The sequence below is a fragment of the Rhinolophus sinicus genome, linkage group LG01, assembly GCF_036562045.2.
Source record: "Rhinolophus sinicus isolate RSC01 linkage group LG01, ASM3656204v1, whole genome shotgun sequence".
Taxonomy (NCBI): domain Eukaryota; kingdom Metazoa; phylum Chordata; class Mammalia; order Chiroptera; family Rhinolophidae; genus Rhinolophus; species Rhinolophus sinicus.
The window spans coordinates 78,835,410-78,853,220 of NC_133751.1; the positions used below are offsets into that span (position 1 = coordinate 78,835,410).

At 37.4% G+C, this 17,811-nt stretch overlaps 1 protein-coding gene across 39 annotated transcripts in view; it reads left to right on the forward strand.

Annotated features, from left to right (window-relative positions):
* Positions 1–17,811, forward strand: part of ABI3BP (ABI family member 3 binding protein) — a 259,027-nt gene that overhangs the window by 198,886 nt on the left and 42,330 nt on the right. For 38 of the 39 annotated variants that reach the window (XM_074332670.1, XM_019756510.2, XM_074332723.1 and 35 more), the window contains 6 exons: positions 3,891–3,950; positions 4,536–4,583; positions 5,403–5,483; positions 7,841–7,918; positions 12,248–12,313; positions 14,026–14,100. In XM_074332670.1, the coding sequence (XP_074188771.1) occupies positions 3,891–3,950; positions 4,536–4,583; positions 5,403–5,483; positions 7,841–7,918; positions 12,248–12,313; positions 14,026–14,100 (408 nt within the window). The remainder of the gene's footprint in view (positions 1–3,890; positions 3,951–4,535; positions 4,584–5,402; positions 5,484–7,840; positions 7,919–12,247; positions 12,314–14,025; positions 14,101–17,811) is intronic. The other variant, XM_074332659.1, reaches the window with a different exon arrangement.

The following is a 17,811-nucleotide window of genomic DNA, read 5'->3' on the forward strand; positions in this document are numbered from 1 at the left end:
AGAGCTGTCCTGGCTTTGTGGCAACTCTTCTGGCCTGCAGATATTGGGGTAGATTTCAGTCACTGTGAGTGAACCAGGAAGAAAATCTAGATTTCTGCAACTATCCAGTCCTCACAAATGTTCTGTGTAACTCCTCTCTTTGGTAAATTCAAATTTGCAGTCCCACAGCAGCACTTTTGCAGTTAGGAAATAAGGGAATAATGCTGATGTGCCTGTGGAGATAGAGTCCTTAGGACCCAGACAATGACTGAATGGTGTTCTGGAGAGAAGGATGACACCGCCGTTTCTAGCTTGGGATAGATGATAATGCCAGTAACCCAGCAACACAGGGAGGAATAAAGCCTGTGTTTGTACATGCTGGGTTTACAGGGCCAGGTGGACGGTTAACTGGGAATATCTAGCTGGTGACTGAAATGTGTTTCTGCATTTCTAAACAGAAGTCATGATTTGGGATGTAGATTTGGGAGTCACCTGTCTACATATGGAAGGGTCTTAAATCTTGTGAGTGGAAGACATCATCCAGGAAAAAGTATAGACTGAGAAAATAAGAAGCCAGAGATCAAAGCTTCGGGGGACACAGTTATATTTAAGGAATGGATAGAGGAAGAGGAGCTAGCAGAATTTGCTCTTCAGAAAAAGACCAGAGAGTACGAGGTTGGAGGGTATCAGGAGGCAACACAGGAAAGGGTGGTCAGCAATGGCAGTGAGGTGCAGAGGGGTCAGAAGAGCTCCTGGACTTGACACTGTAGGTACACACGCCAGTATCTGAAAACCCGGGTGTTGATGCTTCAGAAGTCAGGATTTTCAGATTTTAGGAAGGTAAAACAGCACCTATACCACTGATACAAGCATATTTGTATGTCTGCAGTGAGAAGTGTGAATAGTTATACTACGCAGGATCCATAAAAACTGTCAATAGCCTTAGGTCATTGCTAGCCAACTTTTGCTGTAAAATAAGCTTAAAAGAAAAACTTTCAGTTTCAGAGCATTTTGGACTTAAGAGCTACAGATATGGCATTGTGGATCCATAGGTGCAGGAGATTAGTGAAGTGAAAGATGAACCACAGAGAATGAAGAAGATACAATTGGGAGACCAAGAAGCAGAGGCAGATATAGTTTTTTGATTAAAGGAATGGGAGCAAGATGGTTTGAAGGGGAAGCCATATCAAGGAAATAATTATTATTTTTAGGATGTTAGAGCATTTGAGCCGTTTTATAGATAGAGAGAAAGGAACTCATGGATAGATGGAAATAGTGGATACAAATATAAGAAAATAGAAATAATGAAAAATAGAAGGTCTTAGAGGAGATGAGAGGGAGGGTGGCCCAAGAGCACAGGTGAAACTCAGAAAGTGGCCTCCAAAAGGGTGGGAGATCTGCTTCCTCTCAGACTGGGCCTAAGGGTACAAGGTTAGAATAAAGTTAAGAAAGTATCCGCAGGTGAAAATGGTGTGTACTCTACATGTATCATGTTGCTAAGAGGATCAGTTTCTTTGTAGCCTATTGCCAGGGTAAGCCTTATTGCAGACTTCATATTTCACCATCTTTATCAGAGACTAATACCTTGATTCTCTCCTCTACTTTGGAAAAACATGAATGTGCATGAGCCCATTCATTTACATTTGTCCATATTAGAAATTTCCACACATAATTTTCTTGTTTCAGTTGAATTTTTCTTTGGAGCATTGCCCTGTATTCAAAAAGATAATTTGATTGGTTGGCTAATATAAGTGGTAAGTTGGTTAATGTGATTGAGTCTAAAATATAATAATGGTAAATATTCTTATAAGGAAATCAAAACTGCCTTCTCAAAAAATTGTCATTATTTATATTAAGTTTCCCCCAGCATGGAAGATTTAGGTTTTAGGAATCATGCTCTTATTTAATTTAATACACGGAGGCATGCCACTTGGGGAAAAAGAAAAAAACACAACTTGGCATTTCTTGGAGCTGCAATCGACCAAGTAAGAGAATGATTCATAACCCTTTCCTGTGAATATTTCTATTTCTTTCCTCTCCCCTGACTTTAGCTGCTTTAAAAAGTCTGCCATGGCAGTTTATTAACTCATCACTTCATGGTTAAAAAGTTCCAATTGCAGCAGCAGGAATCCACATTAGCCCAGCCTAAATTCCTCAGTCAACTACAGCAGGCAGCACGTAATGTATTTACAGTATGGTGGATTTATTGGTAGCACATTTCTTGTTTCTCCTTTCCTTAATCCCAGCTCCTCTTTGTATAGTCTAGCACTGTAACCAATTAGGGTATTTATAAACTCCAGGCCGCTTTGTATGGTCGTGACCTTCACAGAGCCAAATCAAAGTACCTTCTCTTTTATCCTCCAGACAAACATTTAGTTTGATTTACAACTGGAAAATTCTCGAAATTTTACCATTTGCATCCCCAAAAATACTACATAACAAAGGTGAAATATTCACTATTGTGATGGGTTTTCTCTCACTTTGTCAACCACTGATATTTTTGAAGTTGCCTTTTTCCTTAAAAAAAAAAAAAATCCAGGTTTTCAAGTTCCCCTGGATGTTACCTTTTAGCTCATAGAAGTTCTAATTGAGTGAAATTTCTTTTCAATGTACCAAATTCCACAGCCGCAATTTCACTGGCACTTAGTGGTCCAGAATAAGAACAGATGTGATATGCAAGTTAAATATTATCCCCCAAAGCAGTAAAAAGAGCATTTCTGTTTTATATAACCTATTTCTACACTAATGTTAAAGTGGTGTTTGGCCACTTCATGGTACAAATTTTTTTTTCATCTTTCTCTGAGACAGAATTCTAATCTGAATCCTATTTTTTCTTCCCAGCATCATATAAGATGGAAGAAAATTACACTGCCTCTCTGGCATTTCTAAAGTCTTCAGGGTGCTATGAAAACTTTCATTGAAAGAGTAGGGCTAAGAAGAACCTCTTTGTGGGGAAACTGAGTCCAAGAAGTACATTATCTTTCTCTTGGAAAGAGACTTTACCACAGAAATCTGGTAATTAACAATAGGCAAATTACCTGGTAATTTCCCCAATGAGAAATAAAGTATCAAATTCCCAGCCTACTGCTTTATTTTGCCAACATAGTCTGGACACAGGCATTAAAAATATATTGGATATCAGGGACTGAATATGAGTACGTTTATTGTTTTGCTGGTATTTTCAGCCTTTGTTTTCATATTCTCATATGTCAGGAGGCACTGACACCTAATATGCTGGAAGCCACAACACTAAGAAAGACAGAGATGGCAACATTTATCGAGTATTTACTATGTAACAAGCACTCTTACTAACGTTACATGTGGTACCTTCTGATGAGCCGCTGATTCCTTTTGCTCTATTTTCTCCCTATAGTAACTGTTTAGTGCCTTTTAGAATAAAACTTTGTACTCCTCTTAGAGATTCAAGAATTTTGCCTTTCTTCCTGTTTCCCTCACATGGTAGGCCACTTAGGCCATTTAAGATAACGTATTTTCTATTGCTGTCCATGGAATTTTAGCATGAATATCAAATGGCACCTAACCACTTCAGGCAAAAACTGAATTTCTATTTTGGAGACAACTTGAGGGAGACCTACTTTCTTTACTTTCTTGGGTTTAATTACATTAATTATCCCTCCTCCCCTCCTTTTTTTTTTTTTTTTTTTGTTTTCCTCAGTGGAGGCTTCAAAGTGAACTGTGACCAACTCTGTTTTATAGCCACTAGAACCTTCCCTACACAGCGACATTTTTCCATTTTGAGAAGAACGGTCATCTTCTCAGCTTTGTTCTTTAGCCATTGTAAAAGTATCTCTGCTTCATTCATGTTTTCCAGGATTTTATATCTATGGGTTGTTTCGCTTCAGGTGTATCATTTACAGAGTACACAACATTTTCTAATCTTTTTCTTTCAGTTCCAAGAGATGTGCTCCTTCCCTATAAACCAGACCCCGAAATCTCTCAGAGCGAACCTGGTAAATAAATTATTGTATATTCCCAGTTAGAAAGCATATTTTTCAAAAAATATTCTTGAGGTCAATATATAAATATTTTTTTAATGCTTGTGATGTAGAAGAAGTTTGGGAAAAAATTACAGATTAAAAAAAACATTTCTTTCTGGAAGGTTTAATCATACAATCTGTTTGAATTTTTCCCATGGTTAACATGAGAGAAGAGTGTACAATTAGTATATTTTTCCTGGCAGTGTTTTCATTGAATGGGAGATCGTGCTAAAATTTTAAGACATTAACTAGGCCAATCACTTTTACCTTTCAAAATGGAAATATACTATAATCCAACTGTGGACATACTGTCATGTAAAACATGTAGGCACCTACTCAAAAATTCACTCAAAGTGACAGTAAATCCAAACTTTAAGGTTCTAGCTCAACTTAATTTCCTGGGTGGCATCTAATACTATGTAGAAGTTTTTCATATTTATTATGGTACTGAGAGAATGTTTAAATATTCAAATGGGTGCATGTGGAAACAGAAACTATTTTTACTTCTCCAGGAAGCAATTCTCATAAATTTGTTTCTTTGGTTTGCTTTTGGCCTAGTTCTGCAGCCCGTCACCTTTAGAATTGATCTACCACAGACAACAATAGGTAATGGTTTTTCCCTACTGACCAACTCTAATTGTTTTCCTTGCTTCCGTCAGGATCTCAGGTCTTTCTCAAATGATCATACTGAAACATCATCTCTTTTCAACTCATGTCATCATCTCATTCTCATTATTATTACTCTTTCCAAAATAGAAAACCAATGGTTTCACTGTTGTAAAAGCTTTGCTCTGCAGACCACCTTAAGGAAGCTCATTACCGAGTCCATGCTCATCTACCTCATTTATTTCTGTGTTCAAAGTGATTCCCCCTTACTCGTGCCCATCTAGTTAACATTTCCTGCTAGTTTAGTGGTTCTCAGCTGTAGTGTTATAACAGCTAACTAGTAAGTTTGGAAAGGTGCTGGCAAGTAATTATCATTAATATTGGTCAAAATACTGAAATTTGCCAATTGTTTATTTTTAAAAATAAAGTGAGCCGACTTCAGATGATTGTTTACAATGATGATATCCTCACTCATGTTGTAATTCTATGTGCTCTCTTGGATGTAAGAGCTACAGCTGACAGACCCAGGGCCATGTCTAACCGATTCCCCATCTGACCAAGATACTGTCATGGAGTGCGTCAAGCATTGAATGTCATTTACTACCTATTCTGGTGGGAAAAATAAAATAAAAAACAGTTGAGAACCATTATTCTAACATTCCAGTCATTTTCTTAAAGTTTCTGTGCACACATAACTTTCTTCTCCATGACTCACTTAATGTTTTCCTTTTTCTATTTCAAATGAAGGAATGTTATTCTATCCTGGTGCTGGCATTTGAACCTAGAGATTGAAACAACCTTGGTACTTGTCTTTTGCAGCTCCGTTAGAGACCCGAGGCAGCCCTTTCATGCCTATGATTTCACCAAGTCCTAGTCAAGAGGAATTACAAAGCACTATTGGTAAATTTTGTTTTGCTATGTCAGTCCAATGAGGACCTACCTTTTAGGGATTGCTCTTTAAGCAGCCAGATGTATTCATACGTTGTGTTCATGAGTTGTTTCCAAACACTAAAGGGTCTCTTTTTACCATTATACAAAATCTCCTTTTCACTTGATTCATTAATTATTTATTTATCCTAATATGTATGGTGATTTTTAATATAAAATGAGAATTTAAAAAAAATATCTTGACAAAATTTCAGGCACTCGAAAAGGAAGAATGTTCCCAAAGTGTGTCAATCCTATATTTTTTGTTGCTTTTTCTTTACTTGAAATGCATTTGGGAAGACAATTTTCATCTAATATTTATTGAGGATTTTATGGGTACTAGGCACAATGCTAAGCAATGGGGTTTTCAAAATAAAACTGTTTCAAAGGTGAGTCCTTACCCTGGAGAGCTTGCCATCTAATATGAATGTAGGATTTAGTGATAGTGGTGCTTTGTCAGTGCCATCCAGTACACTACATGTATTTTTTAATTTAAGCCACATAACCACTTTGTTAGGTACCAGGTTTCCCTGAAAATAAGAGCTAGCCATATAATCAGCTCTAATGCATCTGTTGGAGCAAAAATTAATATAAGGCGTAGTATTATATTACATTATATTATATTATATTATATTATATTATATTATATTATACTATACTATATTATATTAGACCCAGTCTTATATTATTGTAAAATAAGACTGGGTCTTATATTAATTTTTGCTCCAAAAGACACATTAGAACTGATTGTCTGGGTAGGTCTTATTTTTGGGGAAACACGGTAGGTTCTATTACCTGCCTCATTTTACAGATTAGAAAATTGAGGCGAGGCATAGATATATGTAAAATTTTGGTGAAGTCACGCAGCTAATGTCAGAGCCACATTGGAACCCATACACTCAGTTTTATATTTTATAATGAGTGTGATAGAGAAATAAGCAACATGCTGAACAAGCAAGGTACCTGCAGGCATCAAGGAAGGCTTCACAGAGGAGGTGACATTTACACTAGGTCTTCACGTTGGAGTTAGACTTGAAATTAAAGATACAAAAGATACTTTCCAGTTAAAGACAAATGGGAAAGAGGCACAGGGCAGAGAAAGGCGGCCAAACTGATGAGCGTGCGGGTCACCTGGAGAAACAAGGATGGATAAGTCAAGACAGTTGTTTGGGGTGAGCTGGCCATGATTTTGAGGAGTTTGGCACCAAGGTGTTCACTGTGTGGGAGACCCCAGTGTGCCTGACCCTTGGCTGAAAATGAATCGGAAAATAAGAGTCCCCGGCTGATGACAAGTGGCCCCTCTGCCCTGTCCACGCTACACTGCACAAGGCTGTGTTTAAATTAGCGGCCTCATTTTCCTCCCTTCACCCCTTTTCCAATAAACCCATCCTTTGTGTGTGTCTGCTGAAATGAAGTTACTGATCAGAGTCTTAAATTAAACCTTTTTTGAAGGAAAAAATCTAAAATTGAGCAAATATACACTGATTACCAAGTATTGATCTATTGTAGCCGAGGCCCACAAAGTCTCCATCACCCATGATGGCAAAGTCAAAGAACTTTCAAGAACCACTGCCAGATATGCTAATTACTTAACTTCCACTCACTCCTTTTTTTTTTTTTAATGTATCTTGGTGATTGAAGCAAGAACCATCACCTGCCATTTATCTCAAGTATCTTTCTTGTGAGCCAAATCCAAATTATAAAGCAGAGCAGAAAAAATAAAAAAGGCAACATATTATGTGCACCAAATATTTCCTTGGATCCACATATGGCAAAGTGAACAATGTACTTTCCTTGTCTGCAAGATGTTGTAGTGATTCCAAGATAATATTGAGAGTGGAACTATTGCCATGCTTCTGTATTTTGTCAGGAGAAATGGGTCAGTGTGTCTATAAACATAAACTTAGCTTTTCACATGAGGAAAATAGAAGAATATTTATTCTTATATGATATAAATGCACATCTTTTTATCTGACCTATTTCTTTTCCAGCTCACCTAAATAACTTGGGGAGTTTATGGAACAGGGAGGACACATGAAGGCAGTTAGGTAGCACGTCCAAGAGTAGCCACCTCCAAGGCCATGAAACGCTAAATGCTTTTGGAAAGCCTTATACCAATCATTAAAATAATAGTGCAAGAAGACAGCAAATATCATAAATGGAAGTTATTACAATGTACCATTAACTTTGAATTATTGTGATTACTGGCATACTTATAAATGCAATTTACCCTTTTATTGTCACTTGGGGCAGAAAAAAGTGGATTTTTTTTTCATATGTTCATAATGATAATTTTTTAAAGTAAGCCATCTTACTGTGCTTTTCCCCAGCAGAAACAGACCAATCCACCCAAGAATTCTTCACAACTAAGATTCCACAAACAACTGAATTGGCAAAGACAACTCAGGGTAATACCATTTCCCCACCTCTGAAACGTAACTTTTCCTTCTTCATTTTAAATTAGGAAAGGCATTCTTTTCAGAATGTAATTTCTCATCACAGTGAATTACTTGATTTTCTTCATTTCATAGGTACAGGACATCAGCCAAATATGAATACTATATGACTATCAGTTGAATGTAGGGAAGACATGGTTTTTAGTTAGAGCTTCGCTTTTGAATGTGTGGTCTACCGCTTGATGCTGATAAGTAACAATGAAAGCTCCCACTTTTATTCCTTGATTAACCTTCATTTGCCTCATCTCTACATCCGGTAAATAAGAATCTTCATTACCCTCCTCCTCCTCCTCCTGCTCTTCCGCCTCCTTTTCTCTCCGACTCTGTTCCTCCTCTGTCCCATCTCCCCAATTTGATGAACACATTGACATTGTGGCCTGAGGAAGGAAACTAGTACCAAGGAAAGTCACTTTTTAAAGATGACTTTAATATTTAAACATCTAGGGAGGTTTTCTCTAGAATTTCCTTCTTTTATTTCTTCCTTCCTACTTTTCAGGACATAAACTCACCTACACGAGCCTCTTTCTCATCTTCATGCTCTCAGAAGGATATTTTTCTCTTCTACTTGAGTCATAATCAGTTATGAATTTCCAGAATTTTCTTCCTTCCTTCCTTCCTTCCTTCCTTCCTTCCTTCCTTCCTTCCTTCCTTCCTTCCTTCCTTCCTTCTTTCTTTCTTTTACTAAATGACCCCTTTTCCCCATCTCTACCTCTTTCATATAGGAGGAAACCCAAGAAAACAAAACCAAACTTTTTCTAAGGAATTGGAAGACAAGTTTATTTTGTTCATTGTCAGTTATAATTTGGGGCAGGGGAGGGAATTAAGTGGAAGAAATTTGAAATAATAAAAGGAAATAATAACAATAAAGAAATCTAATCTTACAATGCATATTTTATAATAAGTATAGCAGTACTTATTTTAAATAAACGTGACTGAGAAATTATGACATAGGACAGTTTTTATAAATTTTCTGAATCTTTTTTTTACTTGGTAGGTTTCATTTTATTATATTTTAAATGTTTATTATTTACTTTATTACCTTTGTATTTATTAACTTTTTATTTATTTATAAATCCACACAAAAGCCTAATATAATGACAGACTCCCTATACCCTCATTACCAGTTTCAACTTCTTTAACAACAGATATTCAATCATGTTGCATCCATACCACGCCCTCATTTTTATATGTTTATTTTTGTATGCTTTTGCAAACCTCTTTAATGTCTGGTTAAATAGGAAATTCTCATAATCGAGCACATTAATGTTTTTGCAGCAAAATGTACAAATATTTACAATAAGCAGAATAAATAAAAACTATTCAGCTCAGGTTGTGTTGCCAAATGAGAAAAAAAAAATTCAGCTTTTTAGAACTTTATAGATTCCAAAACTGAAAATAAAAGATACCAGGCTCTCTTTTTCCTTTGTTTTTGCATTTTCTTACTTTAAGGGGAATATCAGTGTTGTGTCACCATTACTAACGTACATGGAATTTTTATCAAATTCCTTCTAGAACATGGTTCTATTAGGTAGGAGTTTCACAATTGAATGGATGTATTTCCAGGATCTGATATCATTACAGGAATTGTCTTAATATATGTATATAATATACTGTATTGTAATTATTTCCTTGTGTTCTGAGGACCCTAAGCTACAGCCTACACTGCACCTCCCTAGGAGTCACACTTTTCTAGAAATGAGCCAAGGATCTTGAAAGTGGGCTCCCCAGAGATTCATTTACATGAGGTGACAAACAAAAGACATCCTCAGAAAGAACACACTTAGCGATGGGAGTAGCATCCATCTACAGCCTGACCCAGCCCAATAACCTTGTTTGGGAACAGAGGGTCAGCGTTAGGAAGGGCACACTGTGTGTCTCTAGGAGCACGTTTTGGCCCAACCCTCATAAACATGTGCCTGGGCTCTGCCAAAGAGAAGGTCAGTCAAATGTTTTGTTTTCCACACATGTTGTGTCGTGTTTTGTTTTTAACATCAGGCATTAGGAACGCAGGACAGCACACAACAATTTGAGAGAGATGCTGTAGGGGTGAAATTGTTCCCATTGATCTTTGCATTTCACCCGTGCATGGACCTTGACTTGTGCAAGCCCTCAGCCCTGGGGCCCAAGCGCTCTAAAGAAATTTTGTGCCTAAAACCTACAGCATGAGCCTGCTGCTAGAATCTCCAGCACCTCTTCTCTGCGATACCTTTGATCCTTTGTCTTGAGACAATTCCCTGCAGCACTCTACAACCTTGAATTACTCAAGCTCCTATGCTTTGTCCTTCTCATAATAACCCACAGTAGAAATCCACTTAGCCAGGGGCGCTGGGGGAATATTTTGATTATTTTACTCGTTCAGCCCCCTGATTCCTAACCCACCTGAGCAAACTGAATCCTCCTTCACTTACCTCTCCCTGTCCTGGGCAGAACATGGGTCCTTCAGAGTAATCCCTGTTTATTTTTAATGTTCTTGTCACATAGAATTTTTAATGTTCTTTTAAAATAGATTTTATAAAACTATTCAGATATGAAGCCATCTTTTAAAATTATTTTTATTATTAGTCCCCAAAAACTATGTAGTTATGATGTTTACATAATTACATTGTCACAAAGCTCCTTTGTCTCTCTCGCTATCTCTGTTTTTTTAGTTTAAAATTGAAACTGTAGAGCACTTTTCTCAAGACCATGTATTATTTGGCTATATGAGTAACTCACAGCCTAAATTTAAGTTATATTTCAGTTCTTTTATAAAAGTTTCCTTTTAGATTTAAATAAAGACTGGAAAAATAAAAAATTCTGATCCTGTGACTTTGAAATAATGCCTACAGTACTGATTATTTCTGTGTTCTGCTCTAACTCTCTTTTCTGTCTAAAGTTTTAAAATTTATATTTGTTATAAAATAAGAACCATGATGGTTGTAGTTCTTTAAGTGACAATCATCAAACACAGAAGTTAACATGAAAAGCTGACAGATGCTAAATTGACAAAGAATCCTACCACTCTCAAAAAAATTTTGAAGAACATTGGCTAATCGTCACCATGCATTTTAGGGTGTGCAAGAATTCATATTTTATACGTCAGAACCTCTGTTCGCTCTAGTTAGTATACTTTGAAAGGTCCATGCTAAACAGACAAAGAATTACAGTATTGTGTCTGCTGTTTTTGGCCTGAAGTATGGCAAAATTCTGCTCATCAGTCTTTACATTGGGAGGTTATAAATGAGCTACAGTATAATATATTTCGCAGGTGTATTTTTTTGTAACTCAGTAGGCAAGACATTGCTGATTTATGGTTACATAAATACTCACTCGAGATGTGAACAAAACCAATGAAACGATGTAATTTACTTACACAGTTTGCAAGAAAATTTCTTTCCAGTCTTTGCTAAAGCATTACCAAGAAAGTTGGAGTCAGGAGGCAGTGTGGTGTGCTGAGGGGGGACAGAGGACAGAAGAGAAGGACAGATGAATGCACACTTTAAAACTTTCAAAAGCAAAGGTTGTCAGCTGGATTTCATGTGAATTTACCTGCTGCAAGTGGTCACTCAATTTTTTAGATCTACTGAAAGAACTTCGGTAGGAGTTCTCATGTGCCAGGCCCTGGATTACGGGAGCAGGAAGTGACAAGTTGATATGTTGGTCCTAGAGCTTGTCTGAGTTCTTGCTCCTTCTTCCCCCTGTCATGATGGGCAGGACAACAGAGGTTATATTCTCATTCCTAAAGCTTGAATGGATGCACTAAGTGACTATTTATTCATTTCATGGTATATGAGTGAAAGTTTGATAGAGAACACAAGTTTGTACGCTTTTCTTCTTACCTAAAAACAACATTTTACTTTTTTTCTTTTAAGATTACTTGCCTTTTTTGGCAAAATGATGTTCCACAGTGACCACCTAATTGAGCAATGTGGAGGGACAGACAGATGGATGGGTGGACAGACAGATGGACATATGGATAATGAATAATTGGCTTATATGTTTACCATGTTAAACAACCATCTGGTAAAATAAATTCCCTTGAAAAGCAGAGACCAAATGATGACTAATCCTTAACACACATTGCAAATGACCTACCTCATTCTGACAATGTCTATCTTAAATTTCCAGTCATGAATATTTTCACTGGCTTTATTTTCCTTTAGCATCAATGCTGTAATGCATAATTGGAGGTTGCAGAATGTTCTTTCTACTTCCCTGCAAAATGTCTCTAAGGTGCTAAATGTCCATTAAGTGGACTTTGGAGTGTTGGTTATTAAATATGAAGTGTTTCCTCTGTTTCAGCACCACACAGATTGTACACTACTCCTGTGAGGCCCAGAATACCAGACAAAACACACATCAGACCTGGTAAGTTGTTTCTTCCTCTGATGGCCTAAATAATCAGCACATCTGAGAAGATAGAAAATGTATTGACACAGCCAACCAAAGGAAGGCTATGTATTCTTAAATTTAAATAAAGGACATACAGAAGTTCTGATCCTTGTGGATAAGTGGAGCGGTAATGGTGAATCCATGGAAGTAATGAGATTTAACTGAGGTTTGTAAAAAGGATCAGATTCGGAGACCATTTTAGAGCTTTATCAGTGTAAAAGTATTTTTAAAATAGTGTTTGTGCATAAATCATACATGCACACTCCAATTTTCCATGCCAATTATAGAGATAGCATTAGCTATGATATGTTACTTTCTTTCAAATGTTATTTATCTTTTAAGAAAAGATGGGCTCTTCAGTATAAAAGGCTCCTGTTCTGGGAGAATACTTTTACAAATCAAGTATCTGATTCCTTCAGATTATAAAAAAACAAAGACATACATTTTGTAGGTTGTAAATAACAGAAATAAAGTAATAATTAAACATTGGAAAATACTTTAAATTTACTAAATTCTCCAAAGGTTCTAGGATCTCTCTCACTGGAACTTGTTAGGGAAAAGTTAATTGGAGGGGTTGATTTGGTCTGTGTAAATTACGTCTATGCTAAAGCACAAGCTAGACCGAAGACTCTGGTGGTATCTACCCTTTCTTCACTGTGGTTCTAAAAAGTCTTTTTAAAGTTCTAAATGATGAAACTGGCTTCCAAATTAATATTCATGGTGAACATTTCTCCAGGCACATGGAAGAAAGAACAAGTAATATTTTCTATCCTTTAGTTTATGGAAAGCCCCTATTTTTTTTGGATTAATTCTCCATCTCCTAAAGTTAATCAGTCATAGAAGACTTTTATAAACAAATATATCTCCATGTGATTTTTGTATGTTGATAGCTTAATGTGTGGCTGGTTATATTAAACATTTCTACAAAATAATGAAACAGTAGCAATAATGGCTAACAGTGGTCCAGTGCTTGCCCTGTGTCCTGTGAGGTACAGCTGAGGACGCTGAGACATGAGAGCCAGGACATAGATTCAAAGTCAAGCAATCAGGCTCGCATGCTTGCTCTTTTAACCACAAAACACTTAGTGTTTTACCTTACACAGTCTTCTAAACAGAGGATGAGATAGGCGACCTCTTAAAGTTTCGGTAATGCTATGGCTCTTAACAAAGCAGGAGAGAGATTTCAAAGTTTTATCACAGTTCTTTGTTCAGTGACAGACTCGTGCCAGGATTATCAAGGAGCATCCATACCTAGAGCCTCTGGAAAAGGACCACCAACTTACGAGTCATGAGTTAAGGCCATGACAAAATAAATACACTTCAAGTTTGGGTTTTTCATTGGAATAGGTACTCCTGATCTTGATTCAGTTCTATTTTGGAATGTATCTATTGCTTATAGATGAAGCAACACATTTCCCATTTACGAATAGAAATTCCCTTGCTAGTTATTTTTTTCAAGCCCAGTGATCATCTCAGAGTACAAACTCAGGTCTCTATTCCCAAGTTCAAGTCTATGATTTTTATACCAGAATAGTGGTTTCTGTAGTCTGAACAATATTTTTCAGTAAGCCATCATTTTTTTATTGCCTGGTTAGATAATTTACAATTCTCTGGGAAGTTTTGTATTTCTTGGCTGCAAAGTTTTAATAAGAAAATGTCTGAACTACTTATTTCCTACTTTATTGTAGTTCTGAATAAGACAACCATAAGACCTAGTAGACCCAGACCCAACGGGACGCCCAAAGGGAATGGAATGGGAACAGGTAACAATCACAAATTTATTTCCTTTTGATACTATCAAAATTGTAAGTGTTTTCATTGAATTTTTATAATTTTGTTGAATTTGTACTTCAATATCATTTTTACCAGTTTTGGAAGTTCTTAGCATCACTGACACTGAATATTGTAACTCATTCCAAAATCAAAATTTCAAATGTGTCTAAAAACAATAAAGAAGATTTTTTCACTTTTCTAAATCTAGTCCACTAAATTAGCTGCCATATATAGTCTTGATTCCTCAAAAGATCCTGATTAAATATGAATTACTGTATTAAAATATCAAAATAGCTGTTTTCCCTAATTTCAAAACACTTTCCATTATACAGGCCTAGTCTTTGAAACTGTAATAATCTCAGTTTTCACGTTTATAATTTCACAAGTATCACTGTAATTTTTTTTGGAAGACCTGCATCTGTTAGCAGTCTAGAATATGATATTTAAACAAGAAGAGCATTTACCAGTTGATCACCCTTGCTACAGTCATATTAATGTTTCCAAATCATTCAGGTTAATTAAATGACATCGCCCTAATCCAATCAAATCTATGGGAGTAGGCATCATACAGATAACTAGGACAATGATCCAAATAAAAGTTCAATTCACTAAGTGGATAAATGATAGTTTTGATGTTTCAATATGAAATTGCATCATTCCCTTGTAATATATTTTAAATAGTACAAATCTTGTGCCTGTTCTTCTCTGACCCAGTTCCATTATCTCCTTCACACTCACTTCTAGCCTCTATTGAATCTTAATGAGAAAACATTTCTGTGTCAACTTATTCCTTATCTAAGTTTGACATCTTTCCCAGAATATTTATCTTTATTATCCATCTTACATACATTTTCCTTGCTAAAGTTTTCAGCCCAGATACATTACATTTTTAAAAAATTGGTTGATAAAGGAAGTGTTTAGGATTATAGGACATATTCTTCATGGCCTTAGGCCACTTAAGGTTGTGCCCCGGGAAAACTAAAGAAGAAAGATTCTAAGGTCTCAAAACTATCGACTTTTGATTATTTGCACCTGTATAAAAATCTTGCAATGACTCCATAAACTGCAGAACTTTTTAAACCATCTGAAGCCAAGTTTCTTATTTCATAACATTAGTACAGGTGTTTATCCTGCTTTATGTGCATTTCATACCTATGTACATAAATACTGCTCCACCTGAAAGTTAGGAAGTTGCTGCAGAGGTTGAGGTTTTAGGTAAGTCATTGTTCCAGCACTTTGTTTTTTCATGCTTTCCAGAGCTGTGTCTTGGCTTAACTGATGTATTCTACATATTATAACCAACGTGAGATCTGACTCCAGAGATGCAACAAGCATGCACTACACCAGGGGATCACATAAACTACCGCCCTATAAACCAAATCCAGCTCACTGTTTATTTTTGTAAATAAAGGTGTTATTAAAACATAGCTTGCTTTCAAAATAGTGGCAGAATTGAATAGTTGTGACAGTGATATGTGGCCTACAAAGCTGAAAGTATTTACTGTCTGAAAGTATTTACTGACAGAATAAGTTTGCTGACCGTGTTAGACAATCTCTCCAACTTTCTCCCTATCGAAGAAAGCTGCTGAGTTGTGCAGCTGTCCTTTCATTCAACCAACATTTACTGAAAAGCTATTATGTGCCAGGCAAGGAATCATTTGGCACATGTGGTTTGACAGCTATGTTCGATACCTGAACCCCAGACTCCCTTCTCTACATCCTAATGAGATGCACGTCACTGCTCCCCATGGAGCGTGCTGCCACCAGAACCCAGGCTCCTCCCAAGTGAGGAATGTGTGTGAGCTGGGGCGAAATCTTCCAATCTGCTGGCTCATCACCCCTGACTTTTTAGCCAGGTGATAAGATTTGCAGACAAGGGTGAGGAGACCCACGATCCATAATGACCACCCTCTTTTGATCACAGGGAATAGAGTCTCTGATACCTTTGGAAATTGATGTGCCCAGTTTACTATGTTTCTTTACAAAGCTTTTGTTACCATGGTTAAAAATACCCAAATCATTACTTCATTTTCGACCATAAATTCCTAAGAGGTGAATTATGTAAATCCAGAGATTTTTGGAAAACTCCCATTTGGCAATTGGGGTCTCACACTGCAGCTTCCAAAGCCACCTCTGCCCTCCAGAAAATATGTGGATGAATTCTGCCTGAGGGAAAAAGAAACCAGGTCACAGCCTGGGCCAGACAGGCTCACTGGGTGCCAATTCCTGAGGATTCTTCCTCTACAGTATCTCTCTTACAGGCTTCTTCCTTTCCCTCCCATTGCCTCTGAGCTACTTTGGCCTTCACTTGCTCTCTTCGGATTCAGGATTCAGGGCAACAGAAGTTCACTGGTCTCCGGGCTCTGTGCTCACACCGCTGCCTGGCTGACTTGCAAACCACAGCTAGGTGGAGGCAAGGCCAGAACTGGAGTTCAGTCTCCTGTCCCCAGTTCAACATTCTTTCCCTGAGCCCCACGGCTGCCTCTTGTAGGACTATCACCAACATTTTCATCCACCACCAGCTTTCACTGCTTGAAAGCTGGAGAAAGTCCAGTTTACCAGCTGCCAGTTTACTGATTTGGGTATTTACATTTAAGGATCATATCAGCATGATGCTTCTGTCTCTACCTATGTAGGAAAGGCAACAGAAAATGGCCGGTTTCTCCCTTAACTAGAAAATAGGCCAGGGGAGTTTGTATCGATGGTCTTATTCCTAAAGTAACCCTGCAGAATTTTGAATTCTCTCCTAACTATCCGTTCCACTCGCCTGTGGCTTGCTGGGTGTGCATGTGCCTGGTGGCGTCCGCTGTCAGCCTTGTGTTATTCTCCGAGTTCCGTACATCAGTGGCACGGCTGGATGAGACACGCTTGCCTATCACCGCCATTTACACAGTGGTGGCACCTCAAACCATCCAAAAGACAGAGTATAGGACTCTAGGGCTAAAGTCACTTCGAGTCGTTAGAAGGAGTAAGAGAAAGAAGAAAACGACAGCAGCAAAACAGTACTCTGTACCCCCACTTAGTGCTTAAGAGATAGGCTTTGGAGCCATGCACAAGTGGGTCTGAATCCCACCACTGGTAGCTGTGCATCCTTGGGCAAGTCGCTCAATCTCCCCTTGCCTTTGGGTTTCCTCATCTGTGGGACCTGGGTGGTGTCTCTACGCAGAATGTTATAAGGATCAAATCAGGTAATGAACCTGTAAGGTGCTTGCACAGTATCAAATCAAAACATTTTGTTTTTTTAAGGGTAAAATGATGTGGAGAAAGACTGTGAAGAAAAATCTATAAAAGACACACACAGCTTACTAGCCTTTTACAGTATATGGTACATTTTTTACCCTCAAACAATAGTGGTAAATCAAATCTCACCAAGCCAGGTTATCCTAGTGACACAGATGGAAGTATTTTTCATTTCCCTGTGCCATACCCAGAGGAGCCACCCAAATGAGTCATTTCCTCAGCCGCATCACCACTGAGAGTGGGGCACAGGAAGAGGACTAATGAACCATTTGTTTTCACCATGCCTGTGGGATTAGCCACAAAAATCATTCACCCCAAACATTTTTTTTCCTACCACAATAAGTAACATTTAATTCATGAGTCCATATAAACGCTCACCATGATTTAATTTATTATCTCTTATTCAAAGAGCAGAGAATGTGGGGTTGAAATATTAGTTTTCATCAATTAATATTAATCAT